General features: G+C 37.2%; 1 protein-coding gene across 1 annotated transcript; it reads right to left on the bottom strand.

The window, feature by feature from the left end:
- Positions 1-248: 248 nt before the first annotated feature.
- Positions 249-19,451, bottom strand: LOC146595318 (methyltransferase-like protein 21E). Its single transcript, XM_085306033.1, has 5 exons — positions 19,432-19,451; positions 18,319-18,404; positions 4,766-4,923; positions 2,079-2,196; positions 249-1,151 (listed from the first exon to the last, which is right to left on the bottom strand). Exons 1-5 carry the CDS (start codon positions 19,449-19,451, stop codon positions 691-693), a joined length of 843 nt encoding a protein of 280 aa, XP_085162159.1. The 3' UTR covers positions 249-690.
- Between the last annotated feature and the right edge of the window lie 1,743 nt (positions 19,452-21,194).

Raw genomic sequence — 21,194 nt, 5'->3', positions numbered from 1 at the left:
TATTATTGCAATGCTCTGCTCTGAAGATCAGATAATGGCCTATTTTTGGCAAGGCAGCTATCCAAGAATTTAAAATCTTTGAAAGAGGAGTTGGTGATATGTTATACTATTTTTATTCAAGACCTCTGTTCAAGCAACAGGACAATTGGTTCCCTGTTGCCTCGTGTGTGGTTGCCTGTGGTAGAATCCCTGAATCCAAATAAGTGGAAGGGGTAGAGAGCACAATATTTAAACCAAGGAGATACATATTACATATTCTGTCCCTTTATTATGATAGTATACTTCCAGTGTTTCAGTGAAGTTAGTTTAGTGTCCTAGAATATCCATTTAAAGGAAGGATTTACACACTATGGTGGGAATGGGGAAAGATCATATTTGACAACATAACTTTTAAATCGAAAGATTTATCATAGTCTTACGTTTCAAATGATTGCCTGAACTTATCAGGCACTGTTAAAAGTTGCAATTGAAAGCTATGAAATACACATTACACATCCCTTAACAATAATAGTAAGACTTGTGAAAGTTATTAATGTTGTCAGTTTAGCACACAAAAGACATTTCTATGTATAAAACTATCGGCAAATTGAATTCAGGAATTCTTTAGGGATATACTAGAAATCTGATGTTTTGTTTTAGTTGTCTCCAGAAATGCCATTCATGCTAGTTTAAGCAGCTACTATTAAAAAGCTACAGACAGCTGAAACTGTCACTTTGATGTATCTCTTTTTCAGTCAGTTTAGAGTGTCTGACTTTCATCCTGCCTTTCCTCATTGCTTTATACAAGGTTATGTTCAGACTAGGGAAATCAAAAATTACCTCTAAGTCAAACAACGTCTGAAATCTGTCCACAAACTGGTTCTCTTTGTCCAGTCTAAATTTCATAGCCCAGAGAATAACAGTGTCATTCTGGCATAAGTGATCAAAAGTTAGGAGGAGTTCCTCTAGGAAGGGATGGTGGTAAACTACATCAGCAGCCATAATGTAGTCAAAGCGACATGAAGATCTAGGAAAGTTCTTTTCCAGATCAATTCCCCAAGACAATTCCTTAGCACAAGGCTGGTGCTTGCATTTCAATTTTGTGTTTTGGAGAACATTGTGCTGAAGGTTTCCCAGTAGCTCTGGCAAATCAGTAGCAGTCACACGTGCACCTGTGAYAGGGAAAAAACAAAAGTAATGTTTGAATACACTTCAAGACTTGAGCAAAAGCCCARTCACAAAAATTATCGCCCAAGGAACTGACTTTATCACATAGATCCCACTGAGGGGAGCAGAACACTGTAAAAGCTCCCAGTAGCTCTTAGTCAATGTGCTTAAAATCAGTATTTGGTTCCCAGATAAAGAATCACATTTAAAGATAGCGAACTCTACAGATTGCCATCTAAATGAAGCAGGAGAGTGGGAAGGGATAGGATCAAATGCTTACTGTGTCCTAATAGCAYATTGGTTAAGAGTATCATGAGAGATTAGGGATCAAGGAATACTGACTCCAAAAAGTCAGCATGAGATTTAAGCATTGTTTCAGGTTCCTTCCTTTTCACACAGCAAGAAGCTTTCTCAGACTATAGAGTGTTAAAATTGYATTAAGATGCAAGTTACTGGCTTAGATCGCTCTTGAGAAAGAGCAGCTGTCATGAGAGAAAACAGAGCAGACAGTGCTGATAGCAGAAAGCTCAAAGATCAATTGCTAAAAGAGAAAAACTGAACACACGTGAAAAGGAAGCAAGCTGGCATTCCAGAGCTTMTTGATCAACGGAAGAAGAAGTCTTCCCTAAATCTGGCTTCTTCTGGTTGCCACTGACATTCCTCTCAGACCACTAGTTTCTTATTTTGACCCTCTGTTTAAAGCTTAACAGCAGTTTCTTCCACTGGAATCTCCTTTATTGCACAAATACATGCATAATTTTACAGAGAAAAGAACAGAACCAGTTTCCAAATAAGCCTTTCAGAATTCACTTTTCTTTCTCTTAGTATCTTTTAAGCATCTCTGTTTTCGAGGAACTGAGACACTTCCTGTGTCATCCAGTATTCATCTCGCAGATGTTTCTAAGAGCATAAGAGCAGTGATATGTACTCACCAAGTAGACTGGCTACTATGGAGACCAACCCAGTTCCAGCTCCAATTTCGATCACATTTTTGTCAACCAAATTGTATTGTTTAGAATTAGTTTCCAAAAAATAACACAAAACAAGAGCCTGTAGAGGAGGGAATCCATGAACATACTGAACAAATAAATGAAACAAAACCTCTCACTAAATAAGCATTGTCATTTATAAGCATGCAAAAAAAGGTGTTTTTGTAGCTTCCCATCTGTTCAAATGAGCAATATTAATTCAAATGCTGTCCTGAAAGGATCACAGCTCACTATGATCTTTGAGCTCTGTAGGCTGACAAAATAAACGCCACAACATGCCTCAGAATACACTTGCAAAGCATTACAACCAGAAGGAACCACTGCAGTTACCTAATCTGCCACACTGTAACACGAGCCAGAAAATTCCAGTCAGCAATTCCAGCACATAACTGCACTTACTTCTGGCTGAGTTAAAATGTGCCCTTCGCAAGGGCATCTTTATGTAAGAACCGCATGTGCAAGATCAACCATAACCCGTGTTAATCTCTTTCAATAATTAATTATTTGTAAGAGTAGTTAATTATCGCAATGATTCAAAAGGGACCGACAGTTTTACCTCTTTACTTTCACTTCAGTTAGCTTGTTTGTAATTTCTGTATGCTTACCGTGGTTAGCATAACAAACCTTTTTGCAAGCAAAACCACAAAGAGCCCTCTACAATTGTCTCCTCATGTACGCATTTAGACGCTGTGATCAACAAACTTCTTGAGCTTTTCTGTTCTGCCTTAATAGTGACCAGATGGCTATGCACAGACTGGTGTATTCTGAATTATACTTTAGTTCACAGTTGAAATAGAAATCGCTGCTTCCATTCCTCTTTCAATGATAGTTTCCAGCTTGTCTCCCATACTATTCCCAAAACTTAGTAAAAGCCAGATATCTGTTTGTATAGAAAATTACACTGTCTCCATTGACAAATATATACGATGGTTGCCACATCCTTTTGCAATGTGGATGACCACTTGGAAAGACAATTATCCGTGTCTCAGTTTAGAATATCAAAATTATACTCTTTGTTTTTACTTTTAACAGATTGAGAAAGAAATAGAGAGAAAGGAACAGAAGGGATGTTGATCCAATACATACTGTAAATTCAAACAAAGCTTTTGCTTTCTACCTCTCAACTCAGAGTAAAAAGAGAAAGATCTTTTACATGAACTCACAGATATCTGCTACTGAATAAAGCTTTGATATAGAAGTATACCAAATACTTGGTATATTTCTACATCAAAGAAGTAGCTCTGTGAGCACCAGGATTAATTAAGCCCAGGTTTCTAAAGATTTGTATCTAGCGGTTGAGTGACTTTTTAAATACATTATTTTCTCTTAGTTCCGTATATTCCTATAAGCTCTTCCCTCAGAGTCTTGCCATATTCAGCTGTAGAAACTGGCTGGCAGGATCAAGGTTCTGTGGGTTAATCACTGAATCTTTGCAGCCTGGTTTCCTTTCCATGAAGTATGCATGAACTTTGTTTTCCTTAAAGCTTCTGCCCTCTTGGCAAATCTGGTTGACATTTATCAAAAGGGTTCGAATACTGCCAAGTGGAGAATATGAAGAGACACAGAGGTGTTGTCTTCCTTTCACAGCAGGATTGATGAAACCCTTCCCAAGAAATTATGCTTTTCAGTACAGATCTTGTGCTTTTTGTGAGAACAACTGGCAATCAACCAAACCTTTCCTTGAAGAAGCACACCAAGGCTGCTAAGAGATGCARGATAAATGACCTGCCCCGGTCAACTAAGAGAAGGAAAAATGTTTGGAGTTCAAAGCAGGGAGATATGCTATTTCTCGTCAGTTTAACTATGGCCATACGTCTTAACTGGCAAAACTCCGGGAGGTTAACACTGTTGGGACAGAAATGGAGCCTCYTGGATTTTAGTCCTCTCCCTGTAGGAGCTCCTGGGGATCACTCTGTTTCAGCGGTGTTCTCCAAATGGTGCTTAAGTGTCAATGGTGCATCATGGTACATCCTCAACCACATCTCTTTCTTTCACTCTTACACCCAAACAATTGCTCCCCATTAGCTGTACCTCTGCATAGGTGCAAAAACTTGAAAAAGGCTCTTCCTATGGTGGATGTTAATAGTTCATATATCCAGAGCCATATTTCCTGGATAAAAGGGTTCCCCTCCACATCGATTGCCTGCTGTTTAAGAAACTGAAAGCTTTAGCTGAACCTTTTCCCATGACTAGGTGTTTACAAGCTTAATGTGCGTCTCACGTGAGCAGACTGAGTAGATTCATGAGAGAACATACCATAACTATTTCCACAATCTGTATGTGCCTGCTATACAGCCATCTGTATGTATAAAAGGTACAGAAATGTAATCATCTTGAGACTGCCAGCTTTCCTTCAAAATTTGCTTGTAATTGGATAATAAGATCCAAATTTATCGGCAGGAGAGGAGGGAGAAATGGGGATAAAAAAGAGATATTATCTAAACTTTGAGAACCAGGAACCCACAGGAAATCAGGCTAAATACAAGTTTGTTGTTTGTAGACTGGAGACAGAGAAAATATAGAAAGTCATCTTTTGTCTTTACAACATCCAACAAAAAATGCAAAATAAATTTAAAATGCTAGAAGACTCAGAAACTAAAAAAAAAATAAAAAATGCATAAATATTGTACCGATGGCCAGACTACTGCCCCGTAAAAGTCAGTGGCTTCTGTAATTCTTATCTCATGGCCAGCAAAGTGAAAGCCTTCCCAGGCCTTATGAGTTATAACAGCAGGAAAAAAACGCCGTCTCATGATTTCTGCAACTATCTGTTCATCTTCTTTTTGCCCTGGAAGCAAAAGTATAAAAGGTCAAACAACTTATAAAAACATAAAAGCTGAGTGGACTGATAATGAAACTACCAATTTGTATTAAAAAGTTGGTCTGGAAGCAAGAATTTGAATTATGTTTGTGAATCAAAACGCATTTTACCATTAGTGGTTACCATGACACCTGGGATATCTCCTGAATTCTAATTTAAGTTTTCAATTTATGACTACGCAAAGTAATTTCTTTCCTGTTTCACTGAAGAAGGCAAGTTCAGAAAATACAAAGAAAGCAAGTGGAATGTTACTATATCTTGCTTTCCATTTCACCAATCCAAAGGAAAATTTTTAAATTCTCTTTCACTTTCCGAGCAGCTGCCATACTGCTCATTTTCATGCTTTAATGCGTTTGGGGTTTTTTATTGTTTCTCGTATCCTTTTATTGTTCACTTTCAGCACATTACGGTTCTTTTTGACAGTAAACAAAGGAATTGTAATATCATTTATAAATCTGTCACAAAACTTGTGAAACAGATCCTAGCAACACAAATTATGACAGACAGGAAAGAAAGCACTACTGTTGTTAGGAAAGCTTATCCACCCCAACAGAGCCTAGTAAAAGGGATTCTTTCCAGTTGGCTTGATATCCTGAATACCATTCCTGTTGCTATGTAAAGGATGTTTATGAGAGCTAACATAATTCATGATAATTCTTCTAAAGAAGATTCATTTGTTTTTAGCTGAATACGAAGATGGTTTCAGTTTTGTCATCATCACACAAAGCTGCACCACAATGTTGTGATGAAATAGATAAGTGAATCTTTCCAGAGCATTTTCTTAGTAAAGTTTAGATTCATTCCAAGTTTTCATAGGAAATTGGCTTTCACAGYCAATTACAATCTCTTGGCAAATTAGCTAAAGCAAAATATGTTTACWAGCTACATCCCCTAGAAAGCATGCTAGAGATTTAGATAGCTGGGTTACCATCTTTTCCAAAGCAGAGTTTCTATTTCAAGTCTGCAATTATCATCCAAACCACAGATATCAAGGTCTCAATATTACCAAACACAGAAACTGCAGCCCCCAATGCCTATAAATGAAAGCAAATTCTCTCTTTTCAGCATAAAAACAGTGGTCTACCATCCTTTAGTAAATTCATGCAAACCACAAAGTACTTGTCAGCACTACTGAAAATCCTGCACATTTTCTTCCTCCTAARTTCCTGTAGCCACAGGATATCATAGCCTCAATTATTGTAGTTCACTCTGCCATATTCTTCAGTACTTTTATGGCCACAACCTGCAGAAAAAGTCTCTCTCCCTTTCCAGTTATAGAAGAACCACAGAACAAAAGCAGAGGTGAACAAAGAAAGAGTGATAACAAACAAAGAGATCAGAAAGATGCTCCGCCTCATCAGGCAGTGCTTGAAGCTTGTAATTCAACGGACTCTAAGCATAAGATAGAATTAGAGAATGGCAACAAACACAAGAAAGACCAAAAATGCCTATGCTCAGTCTTAGTTCTGGTGATACCAAGATTGATCTGGTAACACAAAATGCTAACCAAGGGACAGAGCAAAAATAAAAATAATGTAATGCACATACTACTGTAAAGGAATATGTAAGTAGCATAATTTTATAAAGTTAACAGAAAGAAAAGAGTCTTAACATRGAAATTATGATATTTTAAGATATTAGGAAATACTAGTACATGACTAACTCACTACATCTTCTGCAAGGCTCTAATGTTACATTGGGAAGAGCACATATTGTGCCTCCAAGCAGAAAACTGTGCAAACACAAGTTAAATGCCAGAGAAATACTGCTCCAGGRCAAAATTCATTTTTATTATTGATATAAAGCTGCTTTATTACAAATAATCTAAGTATATATAATCTATCATTCTGTTTCTAGCTAGGTATGCTGGAACTACCCTGCTGTTAGTATTTTCTGATTGCTTAGAGCAGTTTGACCTTGTTCTGCGATCARTACTGGCTGTGCAAGCAAAAAGCTCATTCCTTCTATTACCATCAACTACAACCATTTTTCTAGAAACTTCTTCACTTCTGATCTGATTCTGCTCTGACATCTGCTTCAGACTTCTGACATCTGCTGAAATCTAACTTTCATTAAAATCCCCAGTTTATTAAGCCTTAACTTTATAAAGCTCCTGGCAAAAGTTCTATGCAAATTTAGAGGTATTGCAACTACCGCGCTCAAGTTCAATATACATTTCCCACCTCTTATTTATATTAGCAAGCATCTTTTGACTCCATGGTTGCATAGTACCTACACTACAAGAGTCTGTAGGCCACGAAGAATACTGCTCCCCACTCAGGCTGAATTCTCCACACTCCTGAAAGAAGAATGCCAAAGCTACTGATTAACAACACCATTTCAATCTCTGGAACAACAAGCCATCTTTTGTGAATGCTTAGCGGGCAGCTGTCTTACTACCACTCGGTGATCCCACAGATGGGTTTTCTGGAGAACCTTACTTAGCAGTTTTAGAGTTCTTTTTGTTCTTCCCCTTAAGAAGATCCTAATATTCTGCAGAATCAAGAAGAGCATTTGTTTCATCACAGACATCACACAGTAGACCGACTTCAAAATCATAGTGAGAAATTATATCAGCATGAAGAGACTAACGATTTTGAAGAAGAGCGCTGACAAAATGATGAGTGCGGACCTTTGGTCAGGTTTGCTTTGTTCCATGTAAATCTCCCTATGTACCTCAAAAGATATTCTTCTATTTTCTGCTTTATATCATTCAGAATAGCTAAACTCCTTCCGGTACTGCGTGAAGAAAGACGTTACTGTTTGTCAACTGCATTCAGACCAGTGTATCCGTACTACGTGATACTTGGTGGGAGTGATCCATGTTATAACTTTTGTATCTGTACTACCTGATACTTGGTGGGAATGCTCCGTGTTGTAACCTTTTGGTGCCTAAAACTATACCGCTGCGTTAAGCAGAATACAAATAAGTAACTAACAAGGTCTTGGAAATCTGTGAGAAAGAGAAGCGGTTGGTTACATATGGATTATATATGTATATGTTATATATGTATATACATACATATACATAACCATGAGAAGCAGTCAACATGAAGGTCAGAAGTTGAAGAGACATGAAATAGCGACCCCCAAAGTCAAATGTGGCCCCCCAAATAAGTCTGCAYGTGTGCACAGTATCACAGCTGGTTATGCAACGGGGGCGGAGTTGGGCTAGACTCCCTGCACTTGTTGGCCCCATGTGCCGGGACTCCTGCCTACCATGAATAACCATAAATACCGGAATGCTTCCGAAGGAGGGAGAGGCTCCTACAYRACAGAGGACCTCTTTGCCTCCTCGRGGAATCCCGAAAAGATTGTGCCTGCCGACTCTCCCTCTCGCCGTGCAGACGATYGGGACAAGCATTGGAGTGGTCCTTCTCGAGATTACCATCAGGTCAGTCTGTTTGTAAGKATTTACTAATAAACTGCTTGCTACTGAAGAGCATGTGTGTGTGTGTTTGTGTTGGCTTACCAAACTGGACATTTGGCCCCCAGGAATCTGACTGGAACAAGCAGTCAGAACAGAAAATAAGGAACTAGCAGGAAATATTTCATGCAAAAAGAAAATTATTATCAGAGTAAGCAAAATCTAAGTGAAGTCTCTTTTAATACCTGCAAACATCGGGAACGTTCTGCTGTTTCACTCAAACTCAAGCTTCCTAATACAAGATTTAAAATCCTGATAGGAAGTTATTCTCCTGGAGGTATTTCTCTGCATGTTACAGTCCCTATTCCCTTGTTCAGGAAGATAAGTTCTTGAAATTACAACTCAGTGAATGGATTGTATATCATAACAATTTTAACGCTATTTTAAGAGAGCAACAGCTGACTCATCAGTAGAATAGGAGCTGACAAAGGAAGAAGACAGCTGACTTGGGTCTCAATTCTTGTAAGAATGGAAGTGAATATGGACCATTTCCAAMAACACTATTCAAGCATCCATACCAAACTCCAAAATTTTAAAGAGCTAGAACTCGTTCCTCSCTTCATCGTATACCCGAGTCTAATCAGGTAGGTTCTCCATAATTCTTCTTCTACTGTGATTTGGAGAGGCGTAGAGGTGGCATGCATATGTAGTTACCTTCTTCAATCTATTCATCTCTTGTTGTAAGCAGGTACACATAGATAGCACCAGAGTTTCAGGTGGATAACCTGTGATAGTTTGCTCCTATTTAGTTAAAATAGAGCAACTGAAATAATTTTCTGCTAGAGAAATAGATCATGTTGCTCTGGCCTTGAATTTGTATTCACATAGATGTTCACATAAATTCAAATAGCATTTGATTTTAGGTAAGTTTCTTAAGACTTTCTGCCTAATAGGCTAATGTGTTATAGTGTTCTTCGAAATATTTCAGACATTTCTTTTATTTTTTACCATAAAAGTCTAATGTCTTTGGAGCATGTTCTTTGAAATCTCTTGGTTCTCAGCTACATCGGGAGGAGCAAGATAGTCATATACTGCTGATAAATAATCTTGGAGTATATCAACTATCACGATGAAAACAGTRCAAACATCACTCTCAAAGGCATAGCAAACATCATTATTACAACTAAAATGTGAACACAGTTTTCCAAAGAGACATACTAAATCATGTGGGAGACTGGAKTTCTTAAGTTAGTGGCAGGTTAGTTATAAAAATGTATGACAAGATGTATAATCTTGTATAGGGAACTAGAGGATTTTGCTGATACATTTGAATGTCATAAGAAATGTTTTATATTAGCACAACACCTGAAGAAAAAGGACATGAGTTCTGCTGAGATGGAGTTGGAGAAGTCCTTCAAGTAAAGAATTCAAGGGAGAAGGAAAATAACAGGAGACAGATCAAGTCAGAAAGTAACAAGCTGCTAATTACAGAATCTTTAATAATGAAGGAAATCATGAGAATGGGTCTTATGCTGAGTTGATTTGCACACTTTGGTTTGGAATCAGGAGAAATACTACTTGCTTTTAAATATGCTACATTATCAGCTGTTCTGTTTACACTAATTGTCTCATAACATCCACTTTGGTAGTATACAGCTCAGTCAGGAAGCAGTAACCTTAAAATTCAGTTGGGTATCTCCCATCGGTTATTAGCATATGTTAAATCTCTCATACTGTATAACTAACGATACTACATTACWGGGCTCTTAATTGAATAAAGAGAGAATGATGGGCACTGTTAAACAGCACATAAAACACAGGAGAAGCAGTAAAGACAAGGAGTATGAAATAAAATTCAAAAAGCACATTGATAACAGTTTAATACGTAATTAGAATGTGACCAAAAGAGGAACTTAAATGACCTGTCTACATGGAAGCTACAAAGAATATACTAGACATCCATTTTCCAAACCTACAGTGACAAAATATTCTCTGACTACTTTACTAATGGATCAGGACAGCATTAATTCAGAAGCCATAATCTCACCCAATGAATCACCAAAACAGTTTACAGGAAAAAATTACAGAACACTCTCTTCCAAGTGCTCCTACTTAAWTTTTTAAGGTCAAATGGTGTCACAGCCAAGGTGACAAGAATGCAAATGAAATAAGACCCAGCTGTCTACTCTGTCTACTCTGATGGATCTTTTCCAACTGGCAAAAGTAATGAAATCCAAACCTTCAGCAAGAACTTGACCTGACAAAGTTCAGCCCTGCAGCAACACATTTTTCCTTCAGAAGCAGTATACTCTCACCTGTAAAGGTTARACTTCAAATTTACCATTTAAGGAAGTACTTACAAATATTGTAATCATTCTGTATCAACAGCTGTGAAGATCTACAGAGTTCCTCTAAGACTTCTTAGCAACCRTATTTGTGAGCTTGATGCACAAGGAKGACTACCCACACTGATGTACTGATCTGAGCAATACATGAGGTAAAGTACCAATAATTCACTATCAACAGGCCTTTTCAGAGCTCTCCAATCTGGACATACAGAACTGGAGTCATTCAACATAAAAATTCAAGACATAATTTATATATTTATCCTGCAATTAGTTAAATTTCAAAAACAAWTTTCAAAAAATAATACAAAAGATAGTCATTTGCATCACCTCGTCTGTAATTCTTTTGGTTGCACAGTTCACAAAAATTCTTTTTTCAGTAGTGTCCAAATACACACGGTTAGTTTCTTTTCCAAAGCCAATGTTTACTGGGGTTGCAAGCATGGCCTGTCTGTAGAGGCTTGGGCAGTGTTCTGCACCATTCCTGTTTGTTGCTGTCAAGCAGCACAACTCCACGTTTCAGAGGAGGGCAGTTCACAGTTCCCGCTCAGACAGCTTCTCTCAAAAAGAGATGGATGGTGGATGACTTAAACAGAGCAAGCTTTACCTCGAATGTGTTTTCCAGTGAGTAAAAAAAAAAAAGAAAAAAAAAAGAAAAAGAAAAAAATCCTTTCAGGCTAGCGTGCAGTGGATTCTCTTCAAGCTTTCAATTTTCACGAATATAGAGGCCTTAGTGTGGGAATATATTTTTGTTTGGGAAGGACAAGGGAGCAAAAAGGCAAGCAATTTTTTAACATTTTATTTGAAAAACATTCTCCTGCATTTTTTAAACACAGTAGTGCTTTCATCTACTTAATGCAATTGTATCAGTTTCTTTCAGTAACAGATTGAAATATTCAATCAATAATTTCATCTCTCCCCCCTGCTCTCCTCGCCCCTATGGGCGGACAGCGTGACCGACGTGGGTGTTCTACAGCAGGTGATTGGGTTTCACACGGAAGTGTGAAAAGCAGGCAGGAAGCAATGACTTGTAATACAGGCGCCTCAGCCGCTGTTATTCATAATGTTATTGCATTCCGTGATATCGTTTGTGAAGACTCTGCTTCTGATCGTCACACAGATGACAGAACCCACTTTTTTTTTTAAGAAAGGGGCTAACATTCTGTGAACAAGGCCAAAAAAATGAGCTGTGAAAAGAAATTTGCTCTTTCCAGAAGTTAATTTATTTTGGGACAGCAGGTCAGCTGCCAAAAGAAGGTGGTAAGTCTATAAATTAAAAACAAACAAAAAAATGCTCTGTTCCTTTATAATATCTTTCTCCTTTCTTTATTTTAGTTCCTTATCTATTGTGGCAAACAGACAATATTTTGGTTCAAGATAGCTGTTTGATCATTACAATCACTGTTCTGGTTCCAGTTTCCCAAAATTAAAGCTCACAAGAAATAAATACCATTAGACCTGTCTCAAGAGCAGAGCCCTGGTCCTGAAAGCATTACGGATAGTTCCATGAAACACATATGTAACACTGAATCACAGAATATTCCCCACATTTGGGTGAACATCAGACTAGCATCTTCATTTCATTCCTCTATTTGTTCTTATCACAGCTTAAGGACCCTTGAAAGAAGGAGACAGGAGGGAACTTTAGCCATGTCCTTGACTTTCCAGAAGTCTGAAGTAATAAGTAATCTACACCTCTCCAAGGATATAARACAAAGTGCTGTTCCAGAAAATTCACTTATCTAAACTAAATGGTTATTTTCCCCTGGCTTCATCCTTACCTACAGAGGCAGAAATGACCATGTAATGGAGTATAGACATTCTAGTACACTCTTTCCAAGCTAAGTCAGATGAAGCAATGGCAATGGCAAGGTATATTTTATCGATTAATCTGAGATACTATGTCGGTGCTTGAAACTTGATACTTCAAAATGCAGAAAGACAGAACTGTGGCACCCATGGACAACCACATCTCAGCCAAGAGRTAAAATGCTCTTAGTGCCAAGTATGAGGAGACAAGAACAGGAGTGAGAATATGCTCACAGTGTATAGTCTATGGATTTATCCACGTTTTAGACGTGCATTTTCAATTKGAAATTCACACCACTCAGTTCCCAGCCCCATCCAAAGCACTGGTCATCCAAAACCATCAGAAGCCTGAAAATAAAAGCATAGTAGTCAGACTCTCTCATGAGTACAATTAATCCAAATGTAACAAGTACTTCCCTTCTCACTCATTCATATTCTTCTGTTTTGGAAAACAGCTGCAGGTGTTTTCACACCTCACCACATCAGCAGCAATTTAATTGTTAAAGAAAACTAAATAGCTTCCCTTTGACTACAAAAGCAGGCTTCATTCTTAAGTTGGATAGTCTAAAGTACAAGAGGCTGTCAACCGATTTGTTGATGGACAGGAAGGCTCTGGATGCATAACAGACACTGTAAGCCATGTCTCGTCTAAACTTCCACCCTTCTTACCCTGCCTGGTCATGATGGCTTTGCACAGTTGAAAGTTCCTACTTCAACTTCTAAAACTTTTCTTTGAGGAAAGAACCAGAAAGCAATCTACAACATCAATCCATGAGAACATGCCACTTTTTCTTGTGGTAGTTGAGAAATATTTCATTTATTATTGAAATGCATCTACAGCAATGCAGAAATCACAGACAAGAGGAAAGGCAAAAGATGTTAAAGTAGAAAAGACAGGCAGATGGCTGAAAGGTAGGAACATACTACAGACTTCTCTGTAGAATTAATCCATGCTATGATTACTTGAGCGTTGCTTCCAATTTTTGTTCTATCCATACACAAGTTTTTATTCAAGTTTAGTAATGCCTTCAGCAAAAGTGGGTTTCCCTGTTGCGGGGAGAGAAAAGGAACACTGAAATGTTAAAGTACCACAGCTAATCTGTTTACTATAATATTTTGAATCACCAACACTTCCAAACAAAAGCACTCAGAGGTAAGTTAGTTTAAGAAAACCAAGATATGAATTTATAGAGCAGATATTTTTAAGAGTGTTCTGATTTGCTATGAAGGTGAATTTAGTTCTAGTCACTCATAAAGTGGGTTATCCTGAAGTCTTATTCCATATTAGCTCTTTCAGTTTTTTTCCATTTGGAGATAGCTTGTCACCTAAGAGGAATAAAATTTGAGTTCCAGTATTTCAGGTGAATCCTTTAGTGAGGACAAAAAATATAATTAAAGCAAACATACTGTTCTTAAGAGGTTTTTTAAATTTTAAATGCTTTTTGAGATAAGAATTAATGCAATAGATTTCTTTTTTAAAGATAGAAGCTTAATTCAACAAGGCTAAGAGACAGGAAAAGAGGAAGATGAAAGAAGGGAAGGCAGATGATGGGAAGATAGCAAAACAGTTATTTATACATAGCATAAATAGGTTTGTAGCACTATTAATAGCAGAGTCCACCATTTAGAGAATGGTTCAGCATTTTAAGCATTCATTCAGAAAATGGAGAAATTGAGTTCTAGGTCTTCCTCAGAGCAATTCAAATGCACAATCCTCACATCCTCAGGATGGTTTGAGCCATTCTTTACCGAATCAGGTTGTCAGGTGCATCTCCTCCCTTCCACCACCATTACTGGAGAGCCATAAAGAAACTGAGAAAAGCCAGTTAGCAAGGAAAAGCCCAACTATGAACTGAGCACTCAGTTGGGAAGTAGCAATCTTGGGCTCAACCCAGCAATCTGGGTTTCTGGTCCCAGAATTTATATCACACAGTCTTTGAGGTCAACAGAAAAGGGTCAGTGGGAAGGGAAGAAAAAAATAAGGATCTTCAGAAGTAACTCAGGAAATAGGAACAAGACAGTAACTCACTCTATCTTCCCAGCTGAATATCTTATCTTCCAAGTTACAGAGTTAGGCTKCTTCTCACTTGCCTCAGTTCCAGCTCCATCCCATTTAAGGCATCTTTCTGGACTTCATCCACAGACTTGAAATTATGGGAGTAACTGTCATCAATGAGGACATCTGTCAAGGAGGAGGAGGAGGAGAGGGAGTGTATCCCTTACAAAATGCTGGAAGATATGTGAAGGTTACTAGGTCAGCATTTTCTCAGATATTTATGGATTAAAAATTGGGCCCTGGCCAAGTAAAGTGAGGCACTGAAGTGCCAAGGACAAGTAGGTTTTGCAAACATGCTCTCTTCCTCTTCTCTCAGACACAAAATTATTCTGAGGTGAATCCAAACTTATTTGCAAATATGGCAAATTAAATGAGTATCCCAAGAAACAAAGAAGGGAGTGATAGAGTCTGAGCTCGGAAAAGTTTAGCCAAAGAGAGTAAAAGTGAGTGATCAAGAGAAATTATGAGAGGGAAGCGGAGAAAAGAGGTATTTAATGATGTAGGCATGATGGAAAACTGACAGGATACCAGGAAAGCCCAGACTGAGTAAGGACCTACTGTAAATTGGAAACTAGTAGTAATAGAAGCCATGAGAAAGAATAAGGAGTTCTAAATTAAGAAAACAGAACCTGGCTGGGAAGGAAAGTGGAGACAGTGAATATAAAGAGCTTGGAGCAGAACTGCTGAGAAACTGAGCTGGAATAAGAATGAGAAACAGAGATTGAGACTGGATGGGTAAAGTTAATGAAATGGGGAACAGGGTAGACGAAACGGATAAAAATAAGGGAGACATAGAAAGAAGGATAGATTAGGTAAGCCTATCTGCAAAAAGTTCAGCGTCCTTCCCTCCAAAGTTTGGCATAGATTTTAATAACCCAAAGACTGGTGTCAGATGAATTGTGAAACTGTCAGTATGTCCAATTTTTCATTCATATCTCTTCATCTCCTTAAACTAGTGTTGCTAGTCACAGAGGGGAACAACCTGCTATTGCTACCAATGCAGTTACTCTGTTAGCTAAATAGAATACATTTCACAGAATCACAAAATAGTTCCAGCTGGAAGAGACCTCTGGAGATTGTCTAGTCCAACCTCCCTGCTCAAGCAAGGTCAACTAGAGTACGTTGCTCAGGGCTGTAACCAGTCAGGTTTTGAGCATCTCCACAGACAGGGGCCTTCACAGTCTCTCTGGACAGCCTGTTCAACTGTGCGGCCACTCCCACAGTGAAGAAGTGTTTTCTTATGTTCAGATGGAATTTCCTGTGTTTAAATTTCCTCTTGTCCTGTCACTGGGCACCACTGAAAAGAGTCAAGCTCTGTCTTGTTCACTCCCATCAGATATTTATAACCATTGGTAAGAGCCCCTCTGAGCCTTCTCTTGCTTCAGGTCGAGCAGYGCAGCTCTCTCAGCCTTTCCTCATATGAGAGATGCTCCAGTCCCTTCATCACCTTTGTGGAGTCTCTCCAGTAAGTCTGTTTCTTTTGTATTGAGGAGTCCAGAACTGGACTCAGCTCTCCAAATATGGCCTTCCAGTGCTGAGTAGCAGGGAATGATCAYCTCCTTCAACCTGCTGGCAGCTGATCTAAAGATTCTGCCCTGCTGACTAATTTAGCATACATTGATCTATTGTCCTAGAATTCAATTTATATTCCTAATTCCAAAGCTTTTTAATTTACAGGCAGTTTCTTCCCTGCCCTAAATCCTTCATGAAAAAAGCATCAATATTAGAAAGCCAACCTTGCAGAAGCATAGAAATGTCTGTGCAATTTTAACTCAGCCCTCTTGCGTATTATAGGACATAAGTCATTAATATTTCAGCCTTTAGTAGTTTTATCTTTAACATTTATACTTCTGCATATTTCTTCCTCTAAAACTCATGCCTCATTTATAGCATAGGAACAGCTTAAGCTCTTTGTTCAAGTCAGAATTACACAAAAGGAAAGGGAATTGTGTTAAATAAATCTCAAGATTAAGATATTTAAACAGTGCTTTGTGGAAATTCAATCTATAGCAATCCCTATGAGCCATCTTCTAGTGCAATGTCAGCTTTCCAGAGATGGTCATCAATTGTGCATACTTCATTTTTTTCACAATAGGAGCCCTAAGAAAATTAAGACTCAGGAAAAAGCAAACAAAAAGCACTCCAAAAGACAACAGAAATTTTCTGGAAGAACTTGTTTTTCTCTCTCCCCCAAATTTTCAGGTGTGATACATATTGCTTCCAAAWTTTTTGTACATAAAGTAGCTGTTCTGAGAAAACTAACATTTTAGAGTAATTTTTGTAATTGCATCTCAGCCATTCAAATCTCTTCTACTATTATCAAACTTTTCAAGTGAAATTATTTCAAAACTTACGGTSCTAGACAATTACAATTCCTAAATACAGCAGGTTTATGCAGACTATATATATTACACGTGAATTTACCTCTCCTTTATGCCAACTTTTTAATGATTCCAAATAAGGAACATTCTCTACTTTTTTTCTTTAGAAAGATTATTTTCATCTTTATTTACATTATAATCTCAGGCTTCTGATTACATACTACTTACTTTCCTTTTTGGTTATAAGTCAACAGTCTCAATGTTTTCTTTTTTTTAAAGTTCAATCCCTCCTGCCCTCCCACCATTTTACAGATACTTTAATAGTCAGGAACCATGGAAATCTCTTAATACACAACGTTCTGTTTCATTCTATTCAGTTCAATTACATCCATTCTTTGACACTGTCATTATTCAAAAGAAAAGATTTTTTCCAATAAAAATTCTGCTAAGTATATTTAGCTGTGCTACTGCATAGAATGCATGTGTCATTCAAAAAGAAAAGGTAAATAAAGTTGCAGTAAGTAAATAACTATTTTGAGTATTGTAGTCATCTCCAAAACTCCTATTTTCTCTCCCTAGGAGGGATTTTTTTTTTCCCTAAGGATTCCACAGTGTCAGAAAATTTTAGATCTCTTCCTTAACATTTGAGACCAAAGAGCAAAAGCAAGTCACTAACAGGCCAAGAGCAAGCAGCTGTGAGAGAGAGAGTGCACACACGCAAGAGCAAGCAGTCAACACTATCTCTGCCAAAGGCACTCGGGGCCMCCGTGCATTGCTGAGTAAGTGGTGAGGTAAAACCAGCCCAGAGCTCCCTCAAAAAGCAGAACCTCCCAAAACAGGGGCCATAATGCACCACGAATCAGCTGAGATTTTAAAATATGAAATAATAATAATTAAAAAAAATTCAGAAAACTTCCTTCATATTCAGCTGCAGAACATAACTAAATCCTGCCTCCAAACAATATACATAACTTGCCCTAAAACCTAGTTATGCCTAAAAAGTGAGGTTACACTGGATGCATCTTAAAAGATGTGCAGCCATGGATTTGCTTAAGAGAAAAAGCAGCTAACAGTTGTTTATGAAGGTATTTGAGAATTAGGTTTGAAGTTGTCTAGACAGAAATCAAGCTTGTAATAACTGATTTTTGTCCAACTGAATAGGTTGATTATAGTCACAACTTCAGTCCTTGGAACCAGCCATGGGCAAATAACCGGAGGCAAGACACCAAACACTGGTAGGAAACTGCCAGATCTAAAGTATGCTGGCATAGCAGAAATTTGCTGCGTAGCTAGAATACTACAACAGCGCTATCTATTGCATTTTCTGTATAAATGCCATAAACAGAATTCTTCAGGAAGAATGAATGAGAAGACAGCTCACTGTCAGCAAGGCACCTTTGTTCCTTCTATTCAATAATTTTCTGAAGTGTAACAAAAAATATGGTGGATAAAAAAACTCTTTACCTTCTTGGCCTTCTATTTTTCTTAACAGTTCATTATGCAGATGGTTATGTTGTGATGATGCCAAATCCATACTGTGCCACAGAACACTGGAGAGAAACACAAGCCTGGTAAAACGAATAAATGACTTCTATTTTTCTTCACATAATACTTCCCAAAGAAAAAGTTATTMTCATCTATATTATGCTATAATTTATTCTTACTAGTAAAAAATAATGAGAGACCYAGAGACACATAAAAATCACTCAGTATTCAGAGCATAACAGAACCATAGCAGCAAACTCCCTAAGAAAACCTCAAGTCAGTTTAATTGTTCAATTCCTCAAGAGGGAAAAAATGTAGATAAAAAAAAAACACTAAAAAAATACTTTGATAACTGTTTAAAAGTATTCTATGAAATTTTAAAATTAGAACTAATTCAAATGAAGCTTGGTAGATTTATAATTGATTGAAAGCAAAGGTACTATCAAATGTCTGAAGGAGAGGAAAACTTACACCAAAAGGCTCTAATCATATTTGAATTAATTAGGTTGGAAAGGAAGGAAACCACCTACTAGTAAAATTTGCACAGGAGATTAAGAAAGAAACAGGAACTACAGCTATTATACAGAACACAGAATATTCATATGTCTACATAAATAGACTCCAAACATGCATATTCAGTAGAAAAAAGTAACACAGATGCAGTTTTCTACAGATAGGTGAAAAGTATAGACAACCAATTCTCTCAAGCTCTTGACATTTTACAATCAAAAAAACCACTGAGATTGYAGAATAACATGATTATCAATACTCTGATAATTTTTAATATTCTTTCACTCTTATTCAGAAATTTGACTGATTTGTGCAAGAATAGTTATAGGCAGTGTACAGTTAATAGTTTATAGACGTTTAAACACCCAGTGGGGATGCAATTAAATAAGACAATGGATAGAGAAGTTAAAAAAAGCATTAAAAATAAAAACAAGGCCAAATAYTATAAAAAATTCCTCACAGTGTAAAGCCTTAGACAGATTTACTTCTCAAGACCCAAGGATGAAAACTGTATAGTATGGAACAATCCTGTCCTCTTACAGGTTAAATACCACACTCTTTCTGACTTCATCCTACACATACGGGTTTAACCCTACCACCATAGTGCCAAAAGTCATTAACCTATCTGAAGGTGAAAAATAGCTTAGTGGGCTTCTCACATTACCATAATATATAAAAATAAAAATATTGTTAATGTATCTATGTCTTTCTATGAATTTATCAATAGTAACAGTATTACGTGGGGATCAGAAAAGACAGATTCAATGGAATTCAAAATATTTGTATCCATTTGTATTTATCTTCAGAATACCAAGTAGCATTATAARCTACTAGACATGAAGTAGTAAATGTTATATACATTCATCAGCTTTTCATCTACCTCAGAAGTGTAAAAAAGACTGTTTTTATTCTGATTAGAAGATAAAAATAATGGCTTAATAATTAATCCCTTTGCATCATGAAGAACAGATAAGGTTGCACTATAAAATCAATTCTAAAGGGAAAAACCTTCTCATTTTGCTACTATAAACTTTTTCCTTCTAAAAATACCCTAGGAGCTACACTGAACTATACAACCTGCCAGACTTTAAAATAGTAATTCAATAATACTACGAGTAACTAAAAACATAAGTACAGAACAGTTCAGTTRCTGATTTACACTCTGTAAAATAAAGGATGCAAAGTAATTCAGATTAAAAGAACACACTTTGATAACACATGCAATTGAAATACTGTGGCAACTCATATCTACTGTATTTCAGTTAATATTACCTGAATCTCTTCTTTTATCTYTCCCAAAATGATATTCAAAAATAAAAAAAACTTTATTTGCTAGCTCCTTTCCTTCCAGTTAGCTGCCCAGAAGTCCCAGACGGAATAGCTCTAAAGTGTGTGTCACACAGTGCCAACATCCCCACAGCAGAAGGAATAATAAATCTTGACAGCTGCAGTGTGAACACAAAGTAGATACAACATACCATGTCTCCTAGAGAACCCAATACCCTTATATACGGGAACAGAAGATTTCAAAACAGCRGTAGGTATCTAGTCAAGAGAACTCCAACCAGTAAATAAAAATTTTGGAATATTTTCCACAAATATAAGGTAGCCACACAGGTTTAGTAACTTCATGTTGTTATTAAAAGGTAGCTGAAGAGCAAAAAAAAAAAAAAAAAAATCCTTTGTCTCTCTTCAGAGACGAAGGATTCTTCCTTTGCCCAAGGCACAAAGGGCCAATTTACAAAATAGCAGGGGTGTATTTGTGACAAGGATATATAAATGCATGCTCACGTTAGAATACAAAACCTTGACAAGGTACAACATCCAAACAAATCCTAGCCAATTTTACAGTCAAATATTAAATTCATGAAACAGCTCAACACACATGTATTGCCTGTCTTCTCTATATCCAAGATGTATAATCTTTCAACAGCTTCCAATCAGTTACTGCTATTGGAAGAAAATAGAGGTATCTGTAAGATTTCCTTTATTTASACTGTAATCTATCCAGGACAGGAACCATATATTACTTCATAATTTCTTTTAGTAAAATGGCACAACAGCCTCAGCYGGGGTTTCTACATGCCACTGAATGATAATGAATTGTTGCACAAGAATGCTAAGCCTTACAAAGACCTGAAARTCCTGTACTCAGCAAAAGAAATTAATAGCTCTTTGCACTTAGAAGCTATCAAACAAATCAATAAGAGCTGATCTACATGTTTAGGGTAATTTCAATAAATACTAAAGAATGATCTGTAAAACTGCTGTTAACTGGCTGTCTGGACTGAGAATATCCTTCAAATATACTTACCTTTTGTAAAGATACCATCAAGAGGGTTATT

Source organism: Rhea americana, unplaced genomic scaffold, assembly GCF_003343005.1.
Source record: "Rhea americana isolate MKP2758 unplaced genomic scaffold, rheAme1 scaffold_23, whole genome shotgun sequence".
NCBI lineage: Eukaryota > Metazoa > Chordata > Aves > Rheiformes > Rheidae > Rhea > Rhea americana.
Note: the sequence above shows the minus strand (reverse complement) of the source record. Positions and strands in the feature narration are given on the sequence as shown.

Excerpts from the sequence above, each read along its gene's own strand:
- LOC146595318 (XM_085306033.1), bottom strand. The coding sequence starts at position 19,451 with ATGGTGGTAGGGTTAAACCC. Across the intron at positions 4,924-18,318 it reads AAAAATAGAAGGCCAAGAAG|GGCAAAAAGAAGATGAACAG; the intron begins GTAAAGAGTTTT and ends TTTTGCTTCCAG. Across the intron at positions 2,197-4,765 it reads GGGCAGTAGTCTGGCCATCG|GCTCTTGTTTTGTGTTATTT; the intron begins GTACAATATTTA and ends CCTCCTCTACAG.